The sequence below is a fragment of the Heterodontus francisci genome, chromosome 23 (assembly GCF_036365525.1).
Source record: "Heterodontus francisci isolate sHetFra1 chromosome 23, sHetFra1.hap1, whole genome shotgun sequence".
In the NCBI taxonomy this organism is placed as follows: domain Eukaryota; kingdom Metazoa; phylum Chordata; class Chondrichthyes; order Heterodontiformes; family Heterodontidae; genus Heterodontus; species Heterodontus francisci.
In genome coordinates, this window is record NC_090393.1 from 44,320,798 (window position 1) to 44,347,280 (window position 26,483).

The following is a 26,483-nucleotide window of genomic DNA, read 5'->3' on the forward strand; positions in this document are numbered from 1 at the left end:
AGGTTTGCTTGTTTCACTCGGGAGGGTTTAAACTAATGTGGCAGGGGAGTGGGAACCAGGGCAGTAGGACAGCAGGTGAAATAAATGAGGGGGAACGAGTAAATAAGGCCAGTAATACTAAGAGGAAGAGCAGGCAGGGAGATGTTGCTGAGCACAGCGGGACTGGTGGTCTGAAGTGCATTTGTTTCAATGCAAGAAGTATAACAGGTAAGGCAGATGAACTTAGAGCTTGGATTAGTACTTGGAACTATGATGTTGTTGCTATTACAGAGACTTGGTTGAGGGAAGGACGGGATTGGCAGCTAAATGTTCCAGGATTTAGAAGCTTCAGGCAGGATAGAGGGGGATGTAAAAGGGGTGGGGGAGTTGCATTACTTGTTGAGGAGAATATCACAGCTGTACTGCGGGAGGACACCTCGAAGGGGTCATGCAGCGAGGCGATATGGGTGCAGCTCAGGAATAGGAAGGGTGCAGTCACGATGTTGGGGGTTTACTACAGGCCTCCCAACAGCCAGCGGGAGGTAGAGGAGCAGATATGTAGTCATATTTTGGAAAGATGTAAAGGAACAGGGTTGTAGTGGTGGGTGATTTTAACTTCCCCTATATTGACTGGGACTCAAAGTGCTAGGGGCTTGGATGGGGCAGAATTTGTAAGGAGCATCCAGGAGAGCTTCTTAAAACAATATGTAGATAGTCCAACTAGGGAAGGGGCCGTACTGGACCTGGTATTGGGGAATGAACCCGGCCAAGTGGTCAAAGTCACAGTCGGGGTGCATTTCGGGAACAGCGACCATAATTCATACATTTTAAGGTACTTGTGAATAAGGATAAGAGTAGTCCTCGGGTGAAGGTGCAAAATTGGGGGAAGGCTAATTATAACAATATTAGGCAGGAACTGGAGAATTTAGATTGGGGGTGGCTGTTTGAGGGTAAGTCAACATCTGACATGAGGGAGTCTTTCAAACGTCAGTTGATTAGAATCCAGGACCGGCCTGTTGCTGTGAGGAAGAAGGATAAGTTTGGCAAGTTTCGGGAACCTTGGATAACGCGGGATATTGTGAGCCTAGTCAAAAAGAAAAAGGAAGCATTCATAAGGGCTAGAAGGCTGGAAACAGACAAAGCCCTTGAATATAAAGAAAGTAGGAAGGAACTTAAGCAAGGAGTCAGAAGGGCTTAAAGGGGTCATGAAAGGTCATTGGCAAACAGGATTAAGGAGAATCCCAAGGCTTTTTATACGTATATAAAGGGCAAGAGGGTCACCAGGGAAAGGGTTGGCCCTCTCGAAAACAGAGGAGGGAATCTATGTGTGGAGCCAGAGGAAATGGGCGAGGTACTAAATGAGTACTTTGCATCAGTATTCACCAAAGAGAAGGACTTGGTGGATGATGAGTCCAGGGAAGGGAGTGTAGATAGTCTGGGTCATGTCATCATCAAAAAGGAGGAGGTGTTGGGCGTCTTGCAAAGCATTAAGGTAGATAAGTCCCCAGGGCCTTATGGAATCTACCCTAGAATACTGAGGGAGGCAAGGGAAGAAATTGCTGGGCCTTGCCAGAAATCTTTGTATCCTCATTGGCTACAGGTGAGGTCCCAGAGGACTGGAGAATAGCCAATGTTGTTCCTTTGTTTAAGAAGGGTAGCAAGGATAATCCAGGAAATTATAGGCCAGTGAGCCTTATGTCAGTGGTAGGGAAATTATTAGAGAGGATTCTTCGGGACAGGATTTACTCCCATTTGGAAACAAATGAACTTATTAGCGAGGGGCAACATGGTTTGTGAAGGGGAGATCGTGTCTCACTAACTTGATCGAGTTTTTTGAGGAAGTGACGAAGATGATTGATGAAGGAAGGGCAGTGGATGTTGTCTATATGGACTTCAGTAAAGCCTTTGACAAGGTCCCTCATGGCAGACTGGTACAAAAGGTGAAGTCACACGGGATCAGAGGTGAGCTGGCAAGATGGATACAGAACTGGCTCGGTCATAGAAGACAGAGGGTATCAGTGGAAGGGTGCTTTTCTGAATGGAGGATTGTGACTAGTGGTGTTCCACAGGGATCAGTGCTGGGACCTTTGCTGTTTGTATTATATATAAATGATTTGGAGGAAAATGTAGCTGGTCTGATTAGTAAGTTTGTGGACGACACAATGTTTAGTTGAATTGCGGATAGTGATGAGGATTGTCAGAGGATACAGCAGGATATAGATCGGTTGGAGACTTGGGCGGAGAAATGGCAGATGGAGTTTAATCCGGACAAATGTGAGGTAATGCATTTTGGAAGATCTAATACAGGTGGGAAGTATACAGTAAATAGCAGAACCCTTAGGAGTATTGACAGGCAGAGAGATCTGGGCGTACAGTTCCACAGGTCACTGAAAGTGGCAACGCAGGTGGATAAGGTAGTCAAGAAGGCATGCGGCATGTTTGCCTTCATCAGTCGGAGCATAGAGTATAAAAATTGGCAAGTCATGCTGCAACTGTACAGGACCTTAGTTAGGCCACACTTAGAATATTGCGCGCAATTCTGGTCGCCACGCTACCAGAAGGCCGTGGAGACTTTGGAGAGGGTACAGAAGAGGTTTACCAGGATGTTGCCTGGTCTGGAGGGCATTAGCTATGAGGAGAGGTTAGATAAACCCGGATTGTTTTCACCGGAACGATGGAGGTGGAGGGGCGACATGATAGAGGTTTACAAAGTTATGAGTGGCATGGACAGAGTGGATAGTCAGAAGCTTTTTCCCAGGGTGGAAGAGTCAGTTACTAAGGGACATAGGTTTAAGGTGCGAGGGGCAATGTTTCGAGGGGATGTGCGAGGCAAGTTCTTTACACAGAGGGTGGTGAGTGCCTGGAACTTGCTGCCGGGGGAGGTGGTGGAAGCAGGTACGATAGCGACGTTTAAGAGGCATCTTGACAAATACATGAATAGGATGGGAATAGAGGGATACGGTCCCCAGAAGTGCAGAAGGTTTTAGTTTAGACAGGCATCAAGATCGGCACAGGCTTGGAGGGCCGAATGGCCTGTTCCTGTGCTGTACTGTTCTTTGTTCTCTTTGTTCTTTGACCTTGGAGTGCCTGTCCACAGATCCCTGAAGGTGGCTGGACAGGTAGATAAGGTGATTAAGAAGGCATATGGGATACTTGCCTTTATTAGCCAAGGCATTGAATATAAGCCGGGAGGGTATGCTGGAACTCTATAAAACCCTAGGTTTGGAGTACTGCATGCAGTTCTGGTCAACGCAACTATAGGAAAGATATGATTGCATTAGAGAGGGTACAAAGGAGATTTATGAGGATGCTGCCTGGACTGGAGAATTCCAGTTATGAGGAAAGATTGTACAGGCTAGGGCTGTTTTCTTTGGAACAGAGGAGGTTGAGGGGAGACCTAATTGAAGTCCATAAAATTATGAGGGGTCTGGATAGAGTGGATAGGAAGGCCCCATTCCTTAGTTGAGGTTTCCATAACCAGGGGGCATTGATTTAGGCTAAGAGGTACGAGGTTTAGATGGAATTCGAGGGGAAATTTTTTCAACAAGAGGCTGGTGGGGATCTGGAAGTTAACCCCTGAAAAGGTGGTAGAGGCAGAAACCCTCATAACATTTAAAAAGTACTTGAATATGCACTTGAAGTGCCATAACCTACAAGGCTACGATCAAGATCTGGAAAATTGCTTTAGGCTGGATGGCGACTGGTCAGCTGGCATGGACATGATGGGCTGAATGGCCTCCTTTCGTGCTGTAAATTTCTTTGATTTTATATTCGGTTGGACTAATTTTTTGAGTGATTGCCATGATCTTCTAACTCAGTAGTTGTTTCATTAAGGGTTGTTGTTAATATTTTTAATATGTGGTGAAAAGCCTCAAGAGTGCTTTATTTTGAAGAAAAATCATCCATCGCTTCTGCAGAGAGACAATTTTATCATGTGGCTCCGAATAAAGCAACCGATTGAGTCTTTGTTACTCATGAAGGGCTGAATTTTATTTGGGCACCGCGCAGCGCGGCGGCGCCCTTTAAACTCAGCGACGTGCCCGCATTCAGCGTCCGCCGAGGAGCCTCAGTGATGTTTTGCTCATTTAAATAGCGTGGGGCGGAGCACACGTCTGCGATGATGTGTGGCCGCCGCCGCCGCATCCCCAGCAACGCCATCCGGTGCCACCGCATAGGCGCTGGCTCCGTTTTTAAAGGGCTTTAAGCTGTAACAAATAATTATAATTTTTAAAGTGGAAATATAATTGATTTTAATTAAATATAAAAATAAGTGTTGGAGGTCCTTCTCCAACCCCCTCAATGTCATTTCATTGCCTGAAATGACCATCAATTGATTTTTCAAGTACCCGCACTACCCACTCCCCCCACCCCCCCGCCCCTCTGCACCCTTCTATCTTTTGCCCTTCAACCCCTTCCCACCATCCCCACATCCAATAAAAATTGATTTCCCCACTCCTCCGCCCCTCCCGCCCTGAAAATTGTATTTCTCCCCCCAACCAGGTTCTCGCCTCGGAACGCCACACGGAGTTCCAAAGGTGCGCGAAGGCTGAACGGAGGCCTTAAAATTGGCGTGGGACAGCAGGTAAGTTATTTTGCATACATTTATTGGCAATCTGCATATGGAGATGAAGGGCTTGCCGCCAGGTGGCCGGGGGCAGGAGGGCACTGCACTCAGGTAATATATGGTGGACCCGTCTCGACCTCGCGGGTCGAGGCGGACTTCTCCCTGCAGAGTTTTACCAGCCCCTGCGCCACGACCCACGGCATCGAGGGGCCAGTAAAAATCAGCCGAAAATGTGGCAAAGCCATTTATTGTTCATGTATTGTAGTTTTCATTATGCCTTGTAGAAACCTAGAAATTACTCTCTCTGATATTATCATACAATCTGACGTGTTCATATCAAATTCTTTTTTTCTGCCATTTTAATGGAGGTGTTAAATCTGATTAAAATAAACGTAAATAAAAGGAATTCCTTTGTTAAAATAGTGAACACAGGAATTTGATTAAAATGTGTTTTCTGTTTCTATAATAATACCAAAGACAGTAATTCCCAGGCTCGAGTTCCTTTGAGTCATCAGCATGGGCAATATAGGGACATGAAAGGCCCTTCATCATCATGCTGATGATTTGAAGTGGTTGTACCATCTCTGGTACAGCCCATGGCTGTTTCTTTAATGATACCATCTCTATGCTGCTTTCTGCACTGATCAATGCCCTGATTGATGCTGAGCTGAGGAACACAGGAGAGTATAGATATTCAAGTCAAGCATGGCTACATGCTAGTGAAAAGTTTGCCAGAGGTGTTGTGAACTGATTGCACATCATTTTCTATTGCATAATTTTTCATAGTTCCTTGTGTAGCATTGGCCTTGTGACCTAATTGATGGACTGAATTAAATGAAGAGATGCGATCAGTTAAAAATAAGTGGATGCATGGGAGCAAAAATTCTTTGGAACTGTTCAGAAGGCATTTCAACCCATTAGTCCCCTTTGAGAAGACTAAAGTGGATGAGGAGAAATAAGTGCCAGGCAGAAATCAAGTGAAAAGGCATGAAATGTGGAGCCATGAAGTAGAGTCTGCTGGTAGGTGATGGAGCAGCCCCTGTTCCATGGCTGGAAAATATAATTATATGATACATAAGATGGGTGGAAAAAGAGTTGCCCTGGTTGGTCCTGAGGATACTATAGCCAAAGGACTGCAGTGCAGGGTTGCCAACTCGGGTTGGACATATTCCAGGATATATCATCGCATGAACTCTTGCTCACAACCACCAACCCCCATCCAATTGCCATTGATCACCCAACAGGCAGGATTTTGTGCTGCCCTTGGAGATGGGCACAGAGGAGGGGGAGCAAACTAAATGGCAGGGGGCACCATTCCTGACATTGCTTGACCCTCTGCCATTTTAACCAGGGTAGGGAAGGCTGAGGATGGCCTTCCTTCCCCAGGCCAATTAATGCCCACTTAATGGTTTCTTCCCACCTCCACTTCAATTTTATTGAAGGCAGAGGGGCCCACTGCCAGGTCAAGCCTGGTGGCCTCCTAGCAAGGTTAGGGGTCAGAGAGTGATACAACACTGAAACATGCCCTTCGGCCCACCGAGTCTGTGCTGACTAATAACCAGCTATTTATACTAATCCTACATTAATCCCATATTCCCTACCACATCCCCACCATCTACCTACACTAGGGGCAATTTACAATGGCCAATTTATCGATCAACCTGCAAGTCTTTGGCTGTGGGAGGAAATCGGAGCACCCAGTGGAAACCCACGCAGTCACAGGGAGAACTTGCAAACTCCACACAGCCAGTACCCAGAACTGAACCCGGGTCACTGGAGTTGTGAGGCTGCGGTGCTAACCACTGCGCCACTGTGCTGCCCTCTAAGGGTGTCTCTCCTTTGGGAGCAATCCAGGGCTCCTGGAGGGACCCCCTCCCCCCCTGCTCCCAGTGGCAGTCTCCCCCCCCATGCCCTCCCCCCAATCCATCACTGGATGGACCTGGCGACCCAACCCCACTCACCTCTCGGGGTCTCCTGCAGCCTTCTACTGCAGGGCCTCCTGCAGTACCGGCAGTGGCCACCACTCTTCAGTGGCACTGCCGGTACAGCAGAGAGGCTGGCAGCTGTAGAAGTGGGAGCTTGTCCCTTAAAGGGTCGGCATCCTGGATGACGGGCAGTTAATTGGCTGCCTGCTGTGAGATAGCAGCTGGGATCCGATGGAGGGCAGAGGCACGTCTCTGCCCCACCCCACCCCCCTGCTTTCCAGCCTGCCGCTGAGACCCCTATTGCCAGAATAAAATCTGTCCCAACAGGTCTACCCTCGCAGTGTACCTCTTTCCCATGCCAATTGGAAAGCAACTGCATTCTCCATTATAATAAAAGCCAAATACCGCAGATGCTGGAAGTCTGAAATCAAGAAATGCTGGAAATACTCAGCAAGTCTGGCAGCATCTGTGGAGAGAGAAGCAGAGTTATGTTTCAGGTCAGTGACCCTTCATGAGAACTGGCAAATGTTAGAAATGTAATAGGTTTTAAGCAAATAAAGCGGGGTTGGGGCAAGAGATAACAAAAGGCAAGGTGTTGATAGGACAGAGAGTCACAGAGAATAACTGACCAGAAGGTCATGGAGCAAAGGCAAACAGTATGTTAATGGTGTGCTGAAAGACAAAGCGTTAGTGCAGAGAGGGTGTTAATTGACAGAAAAATGAACAGCCCTGGCCCAAAGCACAAACATGAAAAAAGCAGGTAGGCACATGGTTTAAAAAAAAAATGAATGATGAAACAAACTAAAATAAAATAAACAAAAAAAAACATAAATAATATAAAAGGAAAAAATAACTAAAAATAAAAAAGGGGGCCCGTCATGTTCTGAGATTATCGAACTCAATGTTCAGTCCGTCAGGCCTAATCGGTAAATGAGATGCTGTTCCTCGAGCTTGCTTTGATGTTCAGTGGAACACTGCAGAAATCCTAGGACAGATATGTAGGCATGAGAGCAGGGGGGTGTGTTGAAATGGCAAGCAACCGAAAGCTCAGAGTCATGCTTTTGGACTGAGCGGAGGTGTTCCGCAAAGTGGTCACCCAATCTGCGTTTGGTCTCTCTAATGTAGAGGAGACCACATTGTGAGCAGTGAATACAGTATATTAAATTGAAAGAAGTACAAGTAAATCACTGCTTCACCTGAAAGGAGCGTTTGGGGCCTTGGATAGTGAGGCGAGAGGAGGTAAAAGGGCAGGTGTTACAACTCCTGCGATTGCATGGGAAGGTGCCATGGGAAGAGGACAAGGTGTTGGTGGTAATGGAGGAGTGGACCAGGGTATCGCAGAGGGAATGGTCCCTTCGGAATGCTGACAGGGGAGGGGAAGGAGAGATACATTTGGTAGTGGCATCACGCTGGACGATGCGGAAATAGTGGAGGATGATCCTTTGGATGTGGAGGCTGGTGGGGTGGAAGAAGCGGAGAGCCCTCAAACCGTCCTGGTGGGGGATGGAGGTGTAGAGATATTGGACATCCATAGTGAAGAGGAGGCGGTTGGGGCCAGAAAACTGGAAATTGTCAATGATGTAAGGCGTCAGAACAGTCACGGATGTAGGTGGGAAGAGACTGGACCAGGGGAGAAAAGATAGAGTCAAGATAGGAAGAAATAAGTTCAGTGGGGCTGGAGCAGTCTGAAACAATAGGGCTGCCAGGACATTCCTATTTGTGGATTTTAGGAAGGAGGTAGAAGTGGGCTGTCTGGGGATGTGGGACTATAAGGTTGGAAGCTGTAGAGGGAAGATCTCCAAAGGGGATGAGGTCAGTGACAGTCCTGTGGACAGTAGCTTGACTTTCGGTGGTGAGGTCATGGTTCGGGGGAAGTAGGAAGAAGTGTCTGAGAGTTGGCGCTGAACCTCTGCAAAGTAGAGGTCGGTGTGCCAGACAACAGCAGCATTACCGTTGTCTGCAGGCTTGATGACAATATCGGGGTTAGACCTGAGAGAACGAAGTGTAGCAAGTTCAGAGGGGAACAGGTTAAAGTGAGTGGGGAGGAGGGGTGGGAGCAGAGAAATTGTGATGGCCAATGTCTCGCCGACAGTTTTCAATGTAAAATCAAGAGCGGGTAAGAGGCCAGAGGGAGGTGTCCAGGTGGAGGGAAAATGCTGGAGCCGGGTGAAGGGGTCTGCAAGTTGGGGGGAGGACTCCTGCTCAAAGAAGTAAGCCCGGAGGCAAAGGCGATGGAAGAAGAGCTCAACGTCATGCTGAGCGCGAAATCCATTGAGGTGGGGGCGTAAAGGGATAAAACTAAGTCCTTTGCTGAGTACAGAATATTCAGCGTCAGAGATGGGAAGGCCAGAGGGTATAGTGAATACACGGCAAGAGGTCAGATCAGAAGGGGTGGGGTCAGAGGGAAGTGAAGTGAACGAAGGATCTGGACGGGCATTCGTCCCCATCAGCTTTTGGAGCTTGTGTTCCTAACACCTGAAAGGAAGAAGAAAAGTTTTTTGGTAATGCATCGGATAAGACAAAGGATGAAATGAAACTGCAGAGTAGAACAGCTTTGAGATGAGGCGGTGCTTCTGGAGAGAGAGGTCCAGTGTATACATGTGGCGACGCATGACACTGAGTGTGGATCTCAGGATGCGGCAAGAACAGCAGTCCGAGGAACGTTGCATTTCTCGGAGATAGGTGTAATCCTGGGTGGATTCAAAACATGAAGAATGAAACTTCAGTTGGAATCCACGTGGAATAAGTCAGAGCCGGAGACAGTCACTGAGGAAAGAGATGTGGATGTGAAAACAGGTTTTGGTAGACACTTTATTAAACACTAGGAGGGAACTGGAAAGCAATGAAGGTGAACAAGGTAAAAGAGACAAACAAAAATCCCGTCGGAGAGAAGAGCAGAACTTCTTCAAGGTAGGCATTCCTGCATTTTCCATTCACCGATTGGATGATTCCTGACTGTCATTCAAACAGCCTTTTTCTCCATGTCCAATATTTTAATAACTAGTAAACAAAAGTGTTCAAAGAATTTTTTTAAACCACAATTTTTTATCGTCCCCATGATTTTTCCCCAGGGTTGCTCGCTGCAATGTCTTGGAGATTAGTCTTTAATTCCTGGAGACTCCAGGTCAATCCTAGAGGGCTGGCAATCCTGTTCCAGTATGCTGGAATGAGCCTGAGGCCTAAAAGATAAGGGCTAAAGTGACCTTCACAGCCTGTGGCGTGCTGTACATGTGATGGCGTTTGGTTCCAGATCAGATTGCAACAAGTGGCACAATTCTGTCATCATCTCCTTGGCAACTAGAATTCATACACACACACAGTTCCTTGGAAGAGTTGCAGGTAAATTTACCCCTGCATATGTTCGTGGGTGGGAGGAAAATGGCAGGTGTGCACAGTCCTCCTACATCACCTGCTTGGCATCCCTGGATCCCTCTTCTTCTGCAAGAGAAGTTAAATATAGCAGGATTCACATAAGGAAGCACATATTTCTGATTTCTGAGGCATGGCAGTGGCAGTGCCAATACTCATCACATCAGTCCTTCTCACCAACTAAGGTGAGCAATAATAAAATTACAAAAAAAATCCAGCTTTAACACACTTGTAAAGCATCTTGCAAAAACACTAACCTGTATATCATCAATTTTGCATCCAGCATCTGCCTGGAAATCGTGGAGGTAGGTTTTACTATGACATATTGATGATTGATGTCTTTAAAGACGTCTGCAGACGCGACATGAAGCCCTGTGGCATTGATCACAAGTCGTGGGACTCAGTTGCCAGTGATCGCCAGAGCTGGCGGGCAGCCATAAAGGCGGGGCTAAAGTGTGGTGAGTCGAAGAGACTTAGCAGTTGGCAGAAAAAAAGACAGAAGCGCAAGAGGAGAACCAACTGCGTAACAGCCCTGACAACCAATTTTATCTGCAGCACCTGTGGAAGAGTCTGTCACTCTAGAATTGGTCTTTATAGCCACTCCAGGCTCTGCTCCACAAACCACTGACCACCTCCAGGCGCTTACCCATTGTCTCTCGAGACAAGGAGGCCAAAGAAGAAGAAGATTGATGATTGAATGTATATCTTGGCTAAATGCTGGGAAATAGTGTAGACAACCAAATGGTGTCATGTACGTGCATTGTTGGAAGGAAGCTGGTGCCTCTAGTATGAGCTTCCTGCACCAGTCTGTCATAATGCCCACCAGAATTGTGCATCATGTGTATTACGGTCGAAGATTGAGCCTAAGTGATCCTTGCCCATAGTCACACTCTATTTGGTCACATAAATGAGCAAAATCAGAGTTTTTCAGGGGTAAAGGTAGAGGCTAAGACAATGTACAAACACATCACAGTGACATCGCATTTCACTCTAGGTACCTACTATTTATTTCTTCTTGTTTGCAAAACAGAAACTCTGAAATGGCATTGGATCTTTCAATTAGTTGATGATCAGAACCGTAACTTGAAAAATAATAGAACCTGAAGCCCTAATATTCACAGCCTTTGGCTGTGGTGGGGAGGGGGCAACTCTGAAACATAACAAGGGTAAGTTAATTATCTTAAACAGGCCAACTTTTTTATGGAAGGCAGGAGCGGCATTTTTTTTAGATGCTAACTGATTCAAAATTGAAAAAAGACCACAGTAAAGAGTGACAGCCATTAGATGGAAGCATTAGTATGTAAATGCTAACGGTTGCCACAGTGAAAATTTCATAGTGAACTGCTTGTGACCAAGATTAAAGTTTGTAATTGGGGAATGCTATTGAGCAAAGGGTTAGATTAGGTATTCATGCGTATTCAAAACTTATCCCTGATTTTCCCCTGCACAGTTCCCACACTAGATGAAGCAAGATATCCCCCCTTGGTAAAGAAAGTAAAGAAAATCAAGGAATTGTTGATTTTTTCTGTAAGAGCGATAATCTTATCTTTGCTTGTTTTTTTGTAGCGTTTTGTAGTATAATTTAAGTTAATGAATCATCTGAAATACAGACGAGGTGAATGATTCATTTGATTATGCTGAAATAAAATGCTTAGACACCTACTGAGCACCTACACTGGTGGAAGATAACAATGGGCGCAAAAGGAACAGCAGTCTAAGCTGATTCTTAACATTTAGCTATCTCTCTCTCTCCCCCCCGCCCACCCTTATTCTCTCCCTGTTCTCTCTCACTCTGTCCTGCGTCTAGTGCATTTGTCATACTTACATATAATAAACTCATATTCATAAAACAGCAACAAATCACAGCCAAACAGAAAGGGAATCTATCAATGAGTAAGTAACTTAACAAAAAGTATTTTTAAAAAGGAACACCAGTCATTTTTGTGGTGGTTTCTTCTGATCTTCAAAACATGGACTTTTCCCAGGGGAGCAGCTGTCTCCTGGCAATGGCAGTTAACACATACTTAACCTCAACAACAACTTGTATTTAAATAGCACCTTTAACATTATAAAACATCCTAAGGCGCTTCAGTGGAGCATTATAAAGCAAATTTGATACTGAGTCACATAAGGCAACATTAGGACAGATGGTCAAAAGCTCGGTCAAAGAGGCATGTTTTAAGAACATCTTAAAGGAAGAAAGCAAGGTGGAAAGGCGAAGAGATTTAGAGTGTTGAAGGTACAGTCACCAATTAAAATCGGGGATGTTCAAGAGGACAGAATTAGATAAGTGCAGATATCTCAGAAGGTTCTGAAGAAGTCATATCTGACTCAATGTTAACTCTGTTTCTCTCTCCATAGATGCTGCCAGACCTGCTGACTATTTCCAGCACTTTGTTTCCATCTCAGTGGGTTGTAGGATTGGAGGAGATTACAGAGATGGGGAGGGCTAAGGCCACGGAAGGATTTGAAAACAAGGATGAGAATTTTAAAATCAATACGTTGCTTGACTGGGAGTCAATGTAGGTCAGTGAGCAGAGGGGTGATGGGTGAACAGGACTTGATGCAAATAAAGACATGGGCGGCAATGTTTTGGATGACCTCAAGTTTACAGAGGGGTAGAATGTGGGATATTGGCCAGGAGTGCGCTGGAATAGTCAGGTCTAGAGGTAATAAAGGCATGGATGAGGGTTTTAGCAGCAGATGAGCTGAGGCAGGGGCAGAGGTGGGTGAGACCGAGGTGGAAATAGGTGGTATTAGTGATGGTGCGGATATGTGGTCAGAAAATCATTTTGGTGTCAAATATGACACCAAGGTTACGATGTCAGGTAAAAGCAAAATACTGCAGATGCTGGAAATAAAAACAAAGTTCTGGAACTACTCAGCGGGTCTGGCAGCATCTGTGGAGAGAGAAACAATGTTGACCTTGCATGTCTGTGACCTTTCATCAGAACTTCATTACCTCACCCTGCTCCTGATTGTATTCCATTTGCTACTTTTCTGCCCACCTGACCAGCCTATTGATTCTTCCTGCAGGCAACAGGTTCTGATGAAAGGTCACAGACCTGAAGCGTTAACTCTGTTTCTGTCTCCACAGATGCTGCTAGACCTGCAGAGTATTTCCAGAACTTTCTGTTTTTATCAGGAAAGTCAGGTTCTGCCTCAGACAGTTGCCAGGGATAGGGATGGAGTTGGTAGCTCGGGAAAGGACAGCTTGCCTGTTTACTGCAATTAGACTTTTTAACCTTCAGGGACAGCTCCTCATAGCAGGAGAATAAATTCTGCATTACGTGATATAGTATGCTTGTTCCTGTAAAATAACAAATTATTGAACTTTCTGTTGGCAAATCCATGGGAGATGCTCTCATGCATTATAACTGTTTTAGAAAATAAATTTTGATTTTCTCAAGTGGAAATATTGGGATTTTGGCAATATCATACTCTTGTAGCAGTTGCAGTTTTCACAGCAATATTGTAGTCACTGTGATTCAGAACCATATGGTATAATTATTTTCAAGGCAAGAAATGAGAATTTGACCTGCAGGCAACCATATCGCCTTAAGGCTAGTTCAACTAGCACTCCAATGGAGATTCACATCAGAATGGCATTATTAGCCAATGGCAATTTCCTATAAACTACATAAGTTCATAAGTTCATCAAAACTCAGTACAAAAGTTAGTTGGTCATTTTAATCCTTGATTGAAGGTAACAGATGAATAGTCAGATTCAAATCCTCTTCTACCTTTCCAAAATTCAAATTTTAATTTCCTACATTACAGAAGTGACTACACTTCAAAAGTAATTCATTGGCTGTAAAGCTCTTTGAGATGCGGGCGGCGCAGTGGTTAGCACCGCAGCCTCGCAGCTCCAGGGACCCGGGTTCGATTCTGTCTACTGCCTGTGTGGAGTTTGCAAGTTCTCCCTGTGTCTGCGTGGGTTTTCGCCGGGTGCTCCGGTTTCCTCCCACATCCAAAGACTTGCAGGTGATAGGTAAATTGGCCGTTGTAAATTGCCCCTAGTGTAGGGAGGTGATAGGGAATATAGGATTACTGTAAGACGTCTGCAAACGCGACATGAAATCGTGTGACATTGATCACAAGTCGTGGGAGTCAGTTGCCAGCATTCGCCAGAGCTGGCGGGCAGCCATAAAGACAGGGCTAAATTGTGGCGAGTCGAAGAGACTTAGTAGTTGGCAGGAAAAAAGACAGAGGCGCAAGGGGAGAGCCAACTGTGCAACAGCCCCGACAAACAAATTTCTCTGCAGCACCTGTGGAAGAGCCTGTCACTCCAGAATTGGCCTTTATAGCCACTCCAGGCGCTGCTTCACAAACCACTGACCACCTCCAGGCGCGTATCCATTGTCTCTCGAGATAAGGAGGCCCAAAAGAAAGGGTTAGTATAAATGGGTGGTTGTTGGTCGGCACAGACTCGGTGGGCCGAAGGGCCTGTTTCAGTGCTGTATCTCTTTAAAAAAAAAGATGTCCGGTGGTCATGAAAAGCACTGTATAAATGCGAGTCTTTTTCAAAAGCAGAAAAGGTGAGATCATAGGTGAGAAACCCCACTCTGACTTAAGCTTAATGTGATCACTTAGAAGCTGAACTCGAAGTGGGATTTATAGCTTAGCTTACTTCACTTGTTTTATGGATTCTAAGGACTCATTTAATCTTGCTGTACAGTGGAGATTATCTTAGCTGTTTAAGTATTCTGTTATTCAAAACAACCACATTGTATGGTATAGATTAAGTATATCGAGCCCATTGCTGTGATATGCTCAAGGAATCAAAATCCTTTAAGTAATCAATCATTACTCAAATTAACAATGACTCTTCAAGTGTCAAAATGAATGCAAAACATTCACTTGAAACCTGTTGCCTGAGTTGTATATGGGAGACTAGAGTCTCTTCAGACACAGGTAATAAGGAACAAGTTCAAAGAGTTTGCTGTTGATATGATAGTAAACACCTCGAGTACCATTACATACAACAGATGGGCACAGTTTGAAGCCAAACACATTGAGATCTACAATGTCCAAAGGGATCATACATGGAAATCTTCAAAGATCCTACATTTGAGCCCTTGAGAAAGCGAAAGATGAGATACTTTATACAGGCATCTTTTGAAGTACTTGAGGGAATTGCATCACTCTGTTGTCACACTTCTACTTCTTGCTAAGCAACTGCATTTTTATTAATAAATTGTTCCATATACACAGTACTTCAAGAGGAGTCTTTATCGGAAAACATAATGAAAGGTCCCAACCATGATAATCATATTTTTTGAAATGCTTACTGATCTAATTTTACATTTTCACTATTAACAGATTTTTAAATCTTTAATATATTGCAATACCTATTAAAATATTTTGTTTCCATGTTAATGTAAAAAAGACAAGAATTTAGTATATTTTAATTGGTTATATATGTTAATAAGTATTGCTAATTATTTCAGTTCCCCACTGTTTGCAGTTAAGCTTGCAGCCATTTAGTATTTGCTTGATTATTTTTTGCAGCCTCTGCAAGGGAAGAACGCTGTACTCTGTCGTAAGAGATGCTAAAATGGTGCTGGACGTGAACAAGACCAGACAAATTGCTCAGGAGATTGTGAAGGTGTGCAACGGGACGCAAAAATAAATAAAATAAATGCACCAAAATATAGCATTTTTATTTTTAAAAAATCTGTCATTTAACACCAGTCCACTGGTGTTAATAAAATGTGCAACAGAACTTTACATTTTTTTCACTGACTAATTTGCATAAGACTTTCACCTTGGGAAAATGTAATATATGTTCTTGTTGTGTGGCATTCTGTGTAATTACTTTGAGGCACTTGCTTAAAACATTCTTGTAATTTTTATTTTCAAGGGAATGGGCTACCTACATGCTAAAGGAATTCTTCACAAAGATTTGAAGTCAAAGAATATATTCTATGACAATGGAAAGATAATTATTACTGATTTTGGCCTCTTCAGCATCTCCGGAGCTTTACAAGAGGGCAGGTACAGTACTGCAGTGCATATAAGTCATTGCTTTTCAAAAGTTAATCAATTTAAGTAATATATATTAATAGTTCTTTTATATAAGTTTTCCTTGTATTTTCTCTACAAAATACAAAAGATGGTTTTCCATTTTATGCTATGAATAGCAGCCCTTTTTCTTGAAAATATATTGGAATTGTGGACTGAATGGACATTTATTATCTCAGTTAAAAGTACAAATTTAAATGTGTTTCAGTTATTACTTCACAAGTAGTTAATGCTTTAAAGAAGCAAGGAAGATTTTTGTTGAGACAGTTTAGGAACCTTACTTAGGTAAGGCAAATGATAAAGCAAGTGGCAAAGTGAACTTACTTTGTTTTAGCTTTTTCATTAAAGTTATTGAATAGCAATGTGGCAGTTACAGTGAACTAATTGAAATGATTGTATAGCTTACCTTTTGGAAGTACTTATTCAACCTTGGCAACTGTGCACTAACCCACTGCTGAGTTGAAAGCAACAGTACATCCACTTTAACTTAGGAGAAGTGTAATCTTCTAAAATATATTTTAGCAGATATATTTTCATTTGTTTTCTTTGCTTGAGCTTCATTTGCACAAAGTACCCATCTCTAACAGAGAGTAGATAGACAAGGCATTCCTGGGTGGAAAATTCCAGACAACAGGATCATAGCAGAGTGAGAGGCAAAGAGAAATCCAGTGTTGGAGCAGTGAAGGGTCCTTACAAGGCAAGAGGAAATGGCAAGTTCAGATGACACAAGACCTTAAGAGATTTGAAAACAAAGGCAAAAGTTTTGAAATTGACACGCTGGGATATAGGGGCTTGGAGAGGATGGGTTGATAGGAATGTGGGACTTGGTGTGGGTGAGGATGCAGGCTACAGCAATAGAAATTTGTTCAAGCTTGTAAAGTTGATCTGAAAAAGCCAGTTGAAGGACTTGAGAGGAGTCAATACATCAGTGACGATGGCGTGGACTAAGGTTTAGGCAGCAGGAGAGGAATTGAGGGAGTAGTTGATGGACTTCATTGGCAAGATGAGTGAGCCTAGATTTGAGGAAGACATGGGGAAGAAACTGCAAGGGATGGGGAAGGTGAAGGCACGGTTATCTGGAGGGCAGATGTTGGAGCTAGGAGCTTGTGGGAATTGCAGGGATTAGGCAGTCAGAGGATACATCTGTAACAGTATGGGTGCCTCAGATTTTGGGCACAAGAAACTCCATAAGTTCTTTGCATTTAGAGTATGAGGTGCAGTGGAGGGAAGTCACAGTAGACTGTTAGTAATAGAAAAAGGTAAGTGGAGTTGTTTCTACTTTCCAGGATAATCTTGGAGTAGTAAATAGCTTTGGCCAGGGGGAGGGGACAACTATAAAACTTGAAGTGATCTAGCTGGAGCTGCCAGTGGATGGCTTGACTATGCTAGATGGATCATTCAAGCTTCAGCCTGTTGATTTGAGAATGCAGAGGTAACTGTTATACTGAACGACTGAAACAGATAGGAGACCTTACAGGATGTGAGAAAGATTGAATTGGAGGTGGGATTTGACAGAGAAATGAATGTCATAACAGGTGGTCAGCCAGAGGCAGAGGATGTCAGAGTTCAGGAGAGTGCTAGAGAGACAGCTTGGAGGTCGCTTTTTTCCAGTAGTAGGACGTGACAGTTGATGGTCTTAGAGACAGCAGTGGGATGTTTAGGACAGTGCAAATCAGGAAGTCTTATCGCTAACCAGGCTCTCCTCAACCATGTCCTTATCTCCCTGGGTGTGTTGAGACTACATGTGATGAGAAGATCAAGGCTGCCTTAAAGACCAGTGGTTTGACTGCTTTAAACCTGAAAAACTATCTGCAGCATGCACAGCACAATCTGATATGGAAAAAGGCTGAAAATTGGATTTAGGTTCTGGAATTGCATAGATAATGGGCCTGGTGCTGGTTTCAGGAATGCATCATGATGACTACTTTGCCAGTTTGACATGTGTTGCACTTATGGCACTGAATGAGCAAATGTGCACCATATGCCATATTGATCCCTTCAGTGTCCATTTCTTATTCCCCCAAAAAAGTCACCTGTGCTCCCTTGCAACTCTTCCCGGAGGAGCATGCTGTACTTTTTTATTTCAGTTCTGAGGCCTGGAGTCAGGAGATGTGTGTCCAAGTGCAGGTATCTAAGTTCAATCAGCAGGAATTAGAATTAGAACCATAAAAGTTTAAAACACAGAAGGAGCCATCATATCTGTGCTGGCTTTTTGCTAGAGTAATTCAAAACTAATCCCAACAGCCCATGCTCTCCCAGTAGCTCTGTATTTTCCTCCACTTCAAATATTTATCGAGTTTTCCCTTTAACGATTTTGTGGTTTCTGCCTCAACATGGCAAAGCATGTCATGCACCAACAACTCTTTGCATACATAGATTTCCCCTAACATCTCTCACCTCTTCGTAAGAATTTTAAGGTGACGATCCCTTGCCACTGATTCATGAACCAGAAGAAATAGCCTTTCCTTAATAACTGTATTAACACTTAATAATTTTTACAAACCTCTATTGAATCTCCTCTTAGTATTTCAATGCAATTAGTTCCAATATCTCCTGTCTTTTACAACTATAATTTCCTACCCCTGGCATCATTCGAATGAATTTACAGTGCACACTTTCTTTGGCTTTAATGTCCCTTCTATAATAGATAGTCCAAAACTCCGACAGAACTCTTAACTGTGTCCTAACTAAAGTTTTCTATAAATTCATCAGTATTTCATTACTCTCGCACTATGTGCCCCCATTTATAGAATGCAAAATTGCAGTGGCTTTTTATGGCTTTATCTGCCTGCAGTTGCCTAAATTTCTCTGTTAATCCAAACTCTTCAGTCTCTTTCCATCAGGCTATAATTTCTTGTACTTTCCCCCCACAATCCATTGCATCTGCCACTCGTCTGTCCATTTCACATTCTGTTCTTATTTTCCTGAAGAATTATCTAATGACTTTGCAAGATTGCAAAGATAAAACAATATCACATAATGCTCAATATTGGGGTTCCTTTGAATCAAGGAACCCCTCAGCCACGGCTCAAAGTCTACCTTGGGGTCCTGGCAGTGAAACTTGAATTGAATACCGACTTTCTGGAAAAGTAATATCGATGAACATCAATAGGACAGGGCCAGTTAAATAAAGATTGTGTAAATCTGCATTAGCTTTCCTGTACTGTGATGGCATCCACAATGATGATACTTCCCTTTTTTAGACAAACTCCTGTGTCATTAAGGATTGAAGAACAACGCCTTTTGATGCATATGTTTGGAATTCTTTAAGGCGGTAGATTCAAGTAGGGAACTACAATCCATATTAAAACATACTGCATTTCATGGTCCACTTTTATTTTACCTTGGTAAAGTTGTGGATCTTTTTTCTAATCTTTCCCCTCTTTGCTCCCCCCCACCCCGCCTCCCACCACCCCTGGTGATTTTGGGGTTTTTGAGCTAGTGTTGATTCAATAAGCTATTAACATTGAGGCAACATAAAATAGACCTAAAAATATAATTCTGCATTTCATGTCACCTGTGAAAATGAAAATTACATACCAGTCAGAAATCTGTTTTCAAACAATGCAGAATTTTCTCCCTGCTCAGCTGTATTTATGGGCCAGTTGCCAAAGCAAAATGGTGATTAAGCAGTCATTAGCTGTTTGAGAAGTCTGAAAGTGACCATTAGTGCAGGGATATTGGCCAGTTTCTGCTGGGCAAGATTATGAAGCACAGGAACAACAGTTTTTATTTATATAACACTATTAACATTGTAAAGCATCCCAAGGTGCTTTATAGGACCATTATCAAACAAAATCTGACCACTGAGCTAGGAGATATTTGGACAGGTGACCAAAGGGTAAATCAAAGGGGGGTTGGTTTAAAGGAGCATCTTAAAGGAAGACAAGAAAAGAGGCAGAGAGGTTTAGAGAGGGAAATCAAGAGCATAGGACCTAGGCACCAGAAGGCACGGTGGCAATCGTGGAGCAATTAAAATCAGGGATACGCAGGAGGCCAGAATTGGAGGAATGCAGAGATCTTGGAGGACTGTAGGGCTGGAGGTGTTTACAGAGATAGGGAGAGGCGAGGCCATGGAGGGATTTGAAAACAATTATAAGAATTTTAAAATCAAGCTGCTGCCAGATAGGGAGCCAATGTAGATCAGCGACCACAGGGGTGATGGGTGAACATATTAGGATACAGGCAGCAGAGTTTTGGATGAGACCAAGTTTACAGAAGGTGCGAGGTTGGAAGCCAGTCAGGGGAGCATTGGAATAGTCAAGTCTAGAGGCAACAGATGCATGGATGAGGGTTTCAGCAACAGATGTGCACATCTTATTAGACAAAAAAACAAGGGCCTCCACCTCAAACCTGTGAACTTTACTATTTCTAAAGGAGAAAAATATATCCCATGATATTTGATAGAGCATGCAATTTAAAAATTACAGCCTACTGAAATGTCAAACAAAGCATTGCTTTCTTCTTCATATTTAATTAAATTGTGCTCATTAGATAATTCAGTGTCATATAATGTATTATTTATTCCTGTACAATGTAAAGCATACATTTACATAGGGACATAATGACGACAAATTACTTGTGCTGAAAGACTGAACATTAAGGTAATTGTGACTTTAAAATGTAACAATTTCTCATGAGATGAGAGAAATGCACTACTTTTATCTGGACCTCTGAGCCAAACACTGTATTTAGTGGTTTACAGAAGCTTTCACAAATTGTTGCTATTCTGAAGCAATTTTGTATCTGGGTTTCATTTTTATAGCATTTATATAATTAAAAGAATCTGTGTGCCTCGAACATATAAAGGAAAATTAGCACAGCAAACCTTATGAAAGAGTTTCCTGAGAAACGACCCCAATCTTTTTACTTGCGGAGCATTGTCTTAACAGTTATATGCCCCGCTTAAACCCATGATTTAATAGCTTGTCAAGATTTACAGTTTAGGCTGGCATATGAAGAATATCACAGCAGACTAGTTACAGTGAGTGGCCAGTGCAAGTGAAACTGAACCCAGCAGGATTCAGCACTTTGAGGAGAGAAAGGGATTACATTGTGTTCTGTGGATTCCACATGGAACAGGATCTTCTGCTGAATGTTCCATCTTGTATTTTTTTTCTGGTCATTGGACTATTTTTGGATCACAAACCCGCAGCAGACCTCCCAGTTGCTCTTTCCCAGAGCAAACCAATTAAAAGCCTGCCTTCAGGCTCCCCGACCAATTAGGGAGGGCAGGCGGGATGTCACAGCCAATTTGTTGAAGGAAAGCTTACAGTGCATGTGTGTAAATGCAGAAAGTGTGATGAGTAAGGTTAGTGAGCTACAAGCACAAATAGCAGTGTGGGAATATAATGTAGTAGCAATAATGGAAATGTGGCTTAAAAATGGCAAGGACTGGGCGCTTAATATACAAGGATACAAAGTGTTCAGAAAATATAGAGAAGGAGAAAAGGGGAGGTGCGATGGCAGTACTGATTAGGGAAGACATTGCAGTGCTGGAAAGGGAGGATGTCCTTGAAGGGGCAAGAACAGAATCCATTTGGTTAGAGTTGAGGAGCAAAAAGGGTATGGTCACACTACTAGGGGTATTCTATAGGCCTCCAAATAGAGAGAGAGATAGCAGAGCAAATCAGCAGGGAAATCACAGAGATGTGCAAGAACTTGTTATGACCGAGGTGGGAGGAGTGCACTGTTTATTCTAGTTGAACTTCTCCACGAGTCACAATGTATTTTATTTTATCTTTATTTAGAGATACAGCACTGAAACAGGCCCTTCGGCCCACCGAGTCTGTGCCGACCAACAACCACCCATTTATACTAATCCTATGTTAATCCCATATTCTCTACCACATCCCCACCATTCTCCTACCACCTACCTACACTAGGGGCAATTTACAATGGCCAATTTACCTATCAACCTGCAAGTCTTTGGAGGTGGGAGGAAACCGGAGCACCCGGCGCAAGCCCACACAGACACAGGGAGAACTTGCAAACTCCACACAGGCAGTAGCCAGAACTGAACCCGGGTCGCTGGAGCTGTGAGGCTGCGGTGCTAACCACTGCGCCACCGTGTATATTTACATTTTTTCCCCACTTACCGATATGATCAATCATAGACTCTAGTTTTATCCCAGAATAAAACACGCCAACCAGATTTCTTTAATAAACAACAAAATTATCAGTTTATCATAAAACAAGTCAGTAATGAAGTAAAGCACAAACACTCAGATTGAAATATTAAAGTTCCCTTTTTACCTTAGTCCCTGACACTCACAAACATACACCGGTTAACCAGAAAAATAAAGGGATTTTTGTTTTTGAGCTCTATTACAGACAAAAAAAAACACTTGGGCTAAATACTTGCTCATTCTTAAAGAAACAGCAAATGAGGTATGTTGTGTTCCAAAACTGGCATATATTCTGGCCCCCGAGTACACGTAGACGGGTCACTGGGATCTTTTAGAACAGCTCTTTTCAGGCAGCATTGAGAATTAATTTAGCAGGCTTTTCTTCAGATAGGGGATGAGATGAGTTGACACAGTGGACTTCTCAGGGTTTTTTGGAGAGATGCTGGAAAGCTGAGCTTGGTTGTGGTCCTCTCTCCTTGGAAGTTCTCTTCTCTCCTTGGAAGTTTTCTCCATTTTTATACAGTTCAACCCCAACTCAAAACAATTCAAAAGTGAGACCGACAACAGGAGATCAACCTTTTGACCTCCATCAGTCTTGACCTTTCACTTCTTTGTAAACAACTTCTCCAGGTGTCCAAAGTTCTCTGTTGTTTATTGAGCTGGAAGTCAGGTGGTTGCCCGGAGAGGCGTGTTGTTGTTGCTGGAAGTCAGGTGGTTTCCTGGAAAGGCTTGTTTTACTCACAAGACCTCTCCGTGCCCCTTTTTAAAAAGAATTTCCAGGAAATGTTTTTCAAAGTCAAGTGGCCTTTACATGACCCCCTTTGAAAACACCAAAGTTTAACATTTCTTCAATTTTTCAAAAATTAATTTTAGTTTAGTTTTGAGATACAGCACTGAAACAGGCCCTTCGGCCCACCGAGTCTGTGCTGACCAACAACCACCCATTTATACTAATCTTACATTAATCCCATATTCTCTACCACATCCCCACCATTCTCCTACCACCTACCTACACTAGGGGCAATTTACAATCGCCAATTTGCCTATCAACCTGCAAGTCTTTGGCTGTGGGAGGAAACCGGAGCACCCGTCAGAAACCCACGCGGTCACAGGGAGAACTTGCAAACTCCGCACAGGCAGTAGCCAGAACTGAACCCGGGTCGCTGGAGCTGTGAGGCTGCGGTGCGAACCACTGCGCCACTGTGCCGCCCTCAAAAAATATATTTAACAAAGCACAGAGGCACTTTTGTAACAAACTATAGAGTGACGATATTGGGGGACTTTAATTGCTCAAATATCTGATTGGGTTAATTTTAGAGTAAAGGGAAGGAGGGGGAGGAATTTCTGAAATGTGTTGAGGAGAACTTCCTTGACCAGTATGTTCTCAGCCCAACTAGAAAGAAGGCATTGTTGGATCTGGTGCAGGGAAATGAGGTGGACCAAGTAGACTAAGTGTCTTGTCAGGGAGCACTTGGGTGAGAGTGATCATCATATCATAAGGTTTAGACTAGTAATGCAGAAAAGCAAGGAACAAAATAAGGTAAAACGTCTGGATTGGAAGAAGACGAATTGGACGGGAACTTGCAGATGGTGATATTCCCATGCATCTGCTGCTCTTGACCTTCGAGGTGGTAGAGGTCGCGGCTTTGGAAGGTGCTGTCTAAGGAGCCTTGGTGCATTGCTGCAGTGCATCTTGTAGATGGTACACACTGCTGCCACTGTGCTTCAGTGGTGGAGGGAGTGAATGTTTGTGGATGGTATGCCAATCAAGCGGGCTGCTTTGTCCTGGATGGTGTTGAGCTTCTTGAGTGTTGTTGGAGCTGCACCCATCCAGGCAAGTGGATAGTATTCCATCACACTCCTGACTTGTGCCTTGTAGATGGTGGACAGGCTTTGGGGAGTCAGGAGGTGAGTTACCAGAGGTAAGGGGTTTATCTTATGAAGAGAGGTTGAGCAGTTTAGGCCTTTAGATCTCCTCTCATTCTTCTAAATTCTAGAGAGTAATTGAGGTATATTAGATGATTAAGGGGATTGACAAAGTAGACTTAGAGAGGATGTTTCCTCTGGTGGGGAAATCTAGAATGAGAGGTCATAGTTTTAGGATAAGGCATAGCAGATTTAAAACAGATGAGGAGAAATTACTTCTCTCAAAGGGTCATGAGTCTGTGGAATTCACTACCCCAGAGTGCGGTGGATGCCGGGACATTGAGTAAATTTAAGAGGGGATAGACAGATTTTTAATTAGTAATGGGTTGAAGGGTTATGGAGGACAGGCAGGAAAGTGGAGTTGAGGCCGAGATGAGATCAGCCATGATCGTATTAAATGGCGGAGCAGGCTCGAGGGGCTGAATTGCCTATTCCTGCTCCTAGTTCTTATTAGATTAGATTAGAGATACAGCACTGAAACAGGCCCTTCAGCCCACCGAGTCTGTGCCGAACATCAACCACCCATTTATACTAATCCTACATTCCCAACAAACATCCCCACCTGTCCCTATACTTCCCTACCACCTACCTATACTGGTGACAATTTATAATGGCCAATTTACCTGTCAACCTGTTGTTATGTTCTGGTCACCACACTTTAGGAAGGATGTGAGGATGCTTGAGAGAGTGCAGATGAGATTGACCAGAATGGTTCTAGGGATGGGGAATTTTGGTTACAATATTAGATCGGAGAAGCTGGGGTTAGATTAGATTAGATTAGATTAGAGATACAGCACTGAAACAGGCCCTTCGACCCACCGAGTCTGTGCCGAACATCAACCACCCATTTATACTAATCCTACACTAATCCCATATTCCTACCAAACATCCCCACCTGTCCCTATATTTCCCTACCACCTACCTATACTAGTGACAATTTATAATGGCCAATTTACCTATCAACCTGCAAGTCTTTTGGCTTGTGGGAGGAAACCGGAGCACCCGGAGAAAACCCACGCAGACACAGGGAGAACTTGCAAACTCCACACAGGCAGTACCCAGAATTGAACCCGGCTCGCTGGAGCTGTGAGGCTGCGGTGCTAACCACTGCGCCACTGTTGTTCTCCTCAGAGCAAAGGAGATTGAGGGGAGATTTAATAGAGGTGTACAAGATTATAACAGGCTTAGATAAGTTGGACAAGGAAAAACTGTTCCATTAACTAGTGGTGCAAGGACTAAGGGACACAGGTTAAACATTTTGGGCAAGAGATGCAGGGGGAATATGAGGAAGAATTTTTTACACAGCGGGTGGTAATGAACTGGAACTCGCTGCTCATAAGGGTGCTGGAAGCGGAGACAATCATGACTTCAAAAGGAAATTGGATGGCCACTTGAAGGAAATAAATTTGTAGGACTATGGAAATCGAGCGGGGTGTGGGACTAAATGGATATCTCTGTGGAGAGCCAGCATGGACTCGATGGGCCGAGTGGCCTCCTTCTGTGCCATAAATGACACTATGGATCTAACTAAAGGGACCATAGCCTGTTTCAAAGAAGCTCAGCAGGATTTAGATTTTTTTGGCTGCAATTCGCACTGGAATGGTGGGAGACCTGGAAAGGTTGGCCTCCAGGTCTCCCAGTCTTTTCTGGAGGTCCAGCTGAGGGATCAGAGGTGCTGCAGTGAAGTGAGCTATCCTAAGGGCAGGAGAAAGAAGACAACCTCTTCAACCAAGCAGGCATAGATGGAAGTGGCCGAGGAAGTGAGCAGCAGCAGTGTGGCCACTCTAACCTGGAGACTGTGGACCATGAAGATCTAGAAATTCGGGGGGCATGACATGTGAGTGGTATAACATTGTAAAGTGCCAATCCCCACTCCCTGACTTGCATATTGGTCACCTGCACAGCATGCCTCAGGCCAATACACCTTGCAGCTCCTGTGGTTCCTCTCTGCTGACACCTCACATCCCCATTCGAGCAGCCAACACTCTCACTCACCCTCATCCTATTCCACTCTCACACCCATGCCTCACAGTCACTATACACAAATGTTGTCCTTCACTCCTCTGAACACAAGCCATTCCTAACACTACCACCTCGCTGCTTTCTCTCCTTACAGGAGAAGAGAGCACACAATTTGGCGAGATTTATGGATGCAGGATTGTGGGAGGCAGAGGGCTGGGCCTCCAGTGAAAGACACTTTATCGGGCACTGGCAATGCATACCCACCTGATCCACTGAGAAGGTGGTCTGGAATCATGAGGATGCAGATGGCAGTAGCAACGTGCTGTCAGAGCTTGAGCCTCCTGAGGTACTGGTGCTCACACATGTTGGGTAGCTACTCCATTGGCTTTAGACCCTCTGTTAGAAGCTGGCCTCCTTCCACCTGCATCTCGGTGCCTATTTCCTTTACCCTATGGAGGGGTGTGTAGTTGCGGAGAAGGCTGTTGGTACTGTTCCAGATGCAGCATGTTGCAGTAGAAAGCCCACTGTCCTAGACCCTCAGGGATTGGGGATTGTGTAGATGCATAAGCTTGCTCCTGTGCCACTCTGAAGGCTGGCAGCAGGAAG

The 26,483-nt window shown here is 44.0% G+C and overlaps 1 protein-coding gene across 2 annotated transcripts in view; it reads left to right on the forward strand.

The window, feature by feature from the left end:
- The window catches only part of ksr2 (kinase suppressor of ras 2), a 490,636-nt gene that overhangs the window by 403,964 nt on the left and 60,189 nt on the right, over nucleotides 1-26,483 (forward strand). For both annotated transcript variants that reach the window (XR_010977280.1, XM_068055178.1), the window contains exons 16-17: nucleotides 15,349-15,445; nucleotides 15,701-15,834. Coding sequence is in view for 1 of the 2 variants with exons in the window: in XM_068055178.1 (XP_067911279.1) it covers nucleotides 15,349-15,445; nucleotides 15,701-15,834 (231 nt within the window). In the remaining variant the exon portion in view is untranslated. The remainder of the gene's footprint in view (nucleotides 1-15,348; nucleotides 15,446-15,700; nucleotides 15,835-26,483) is intronic.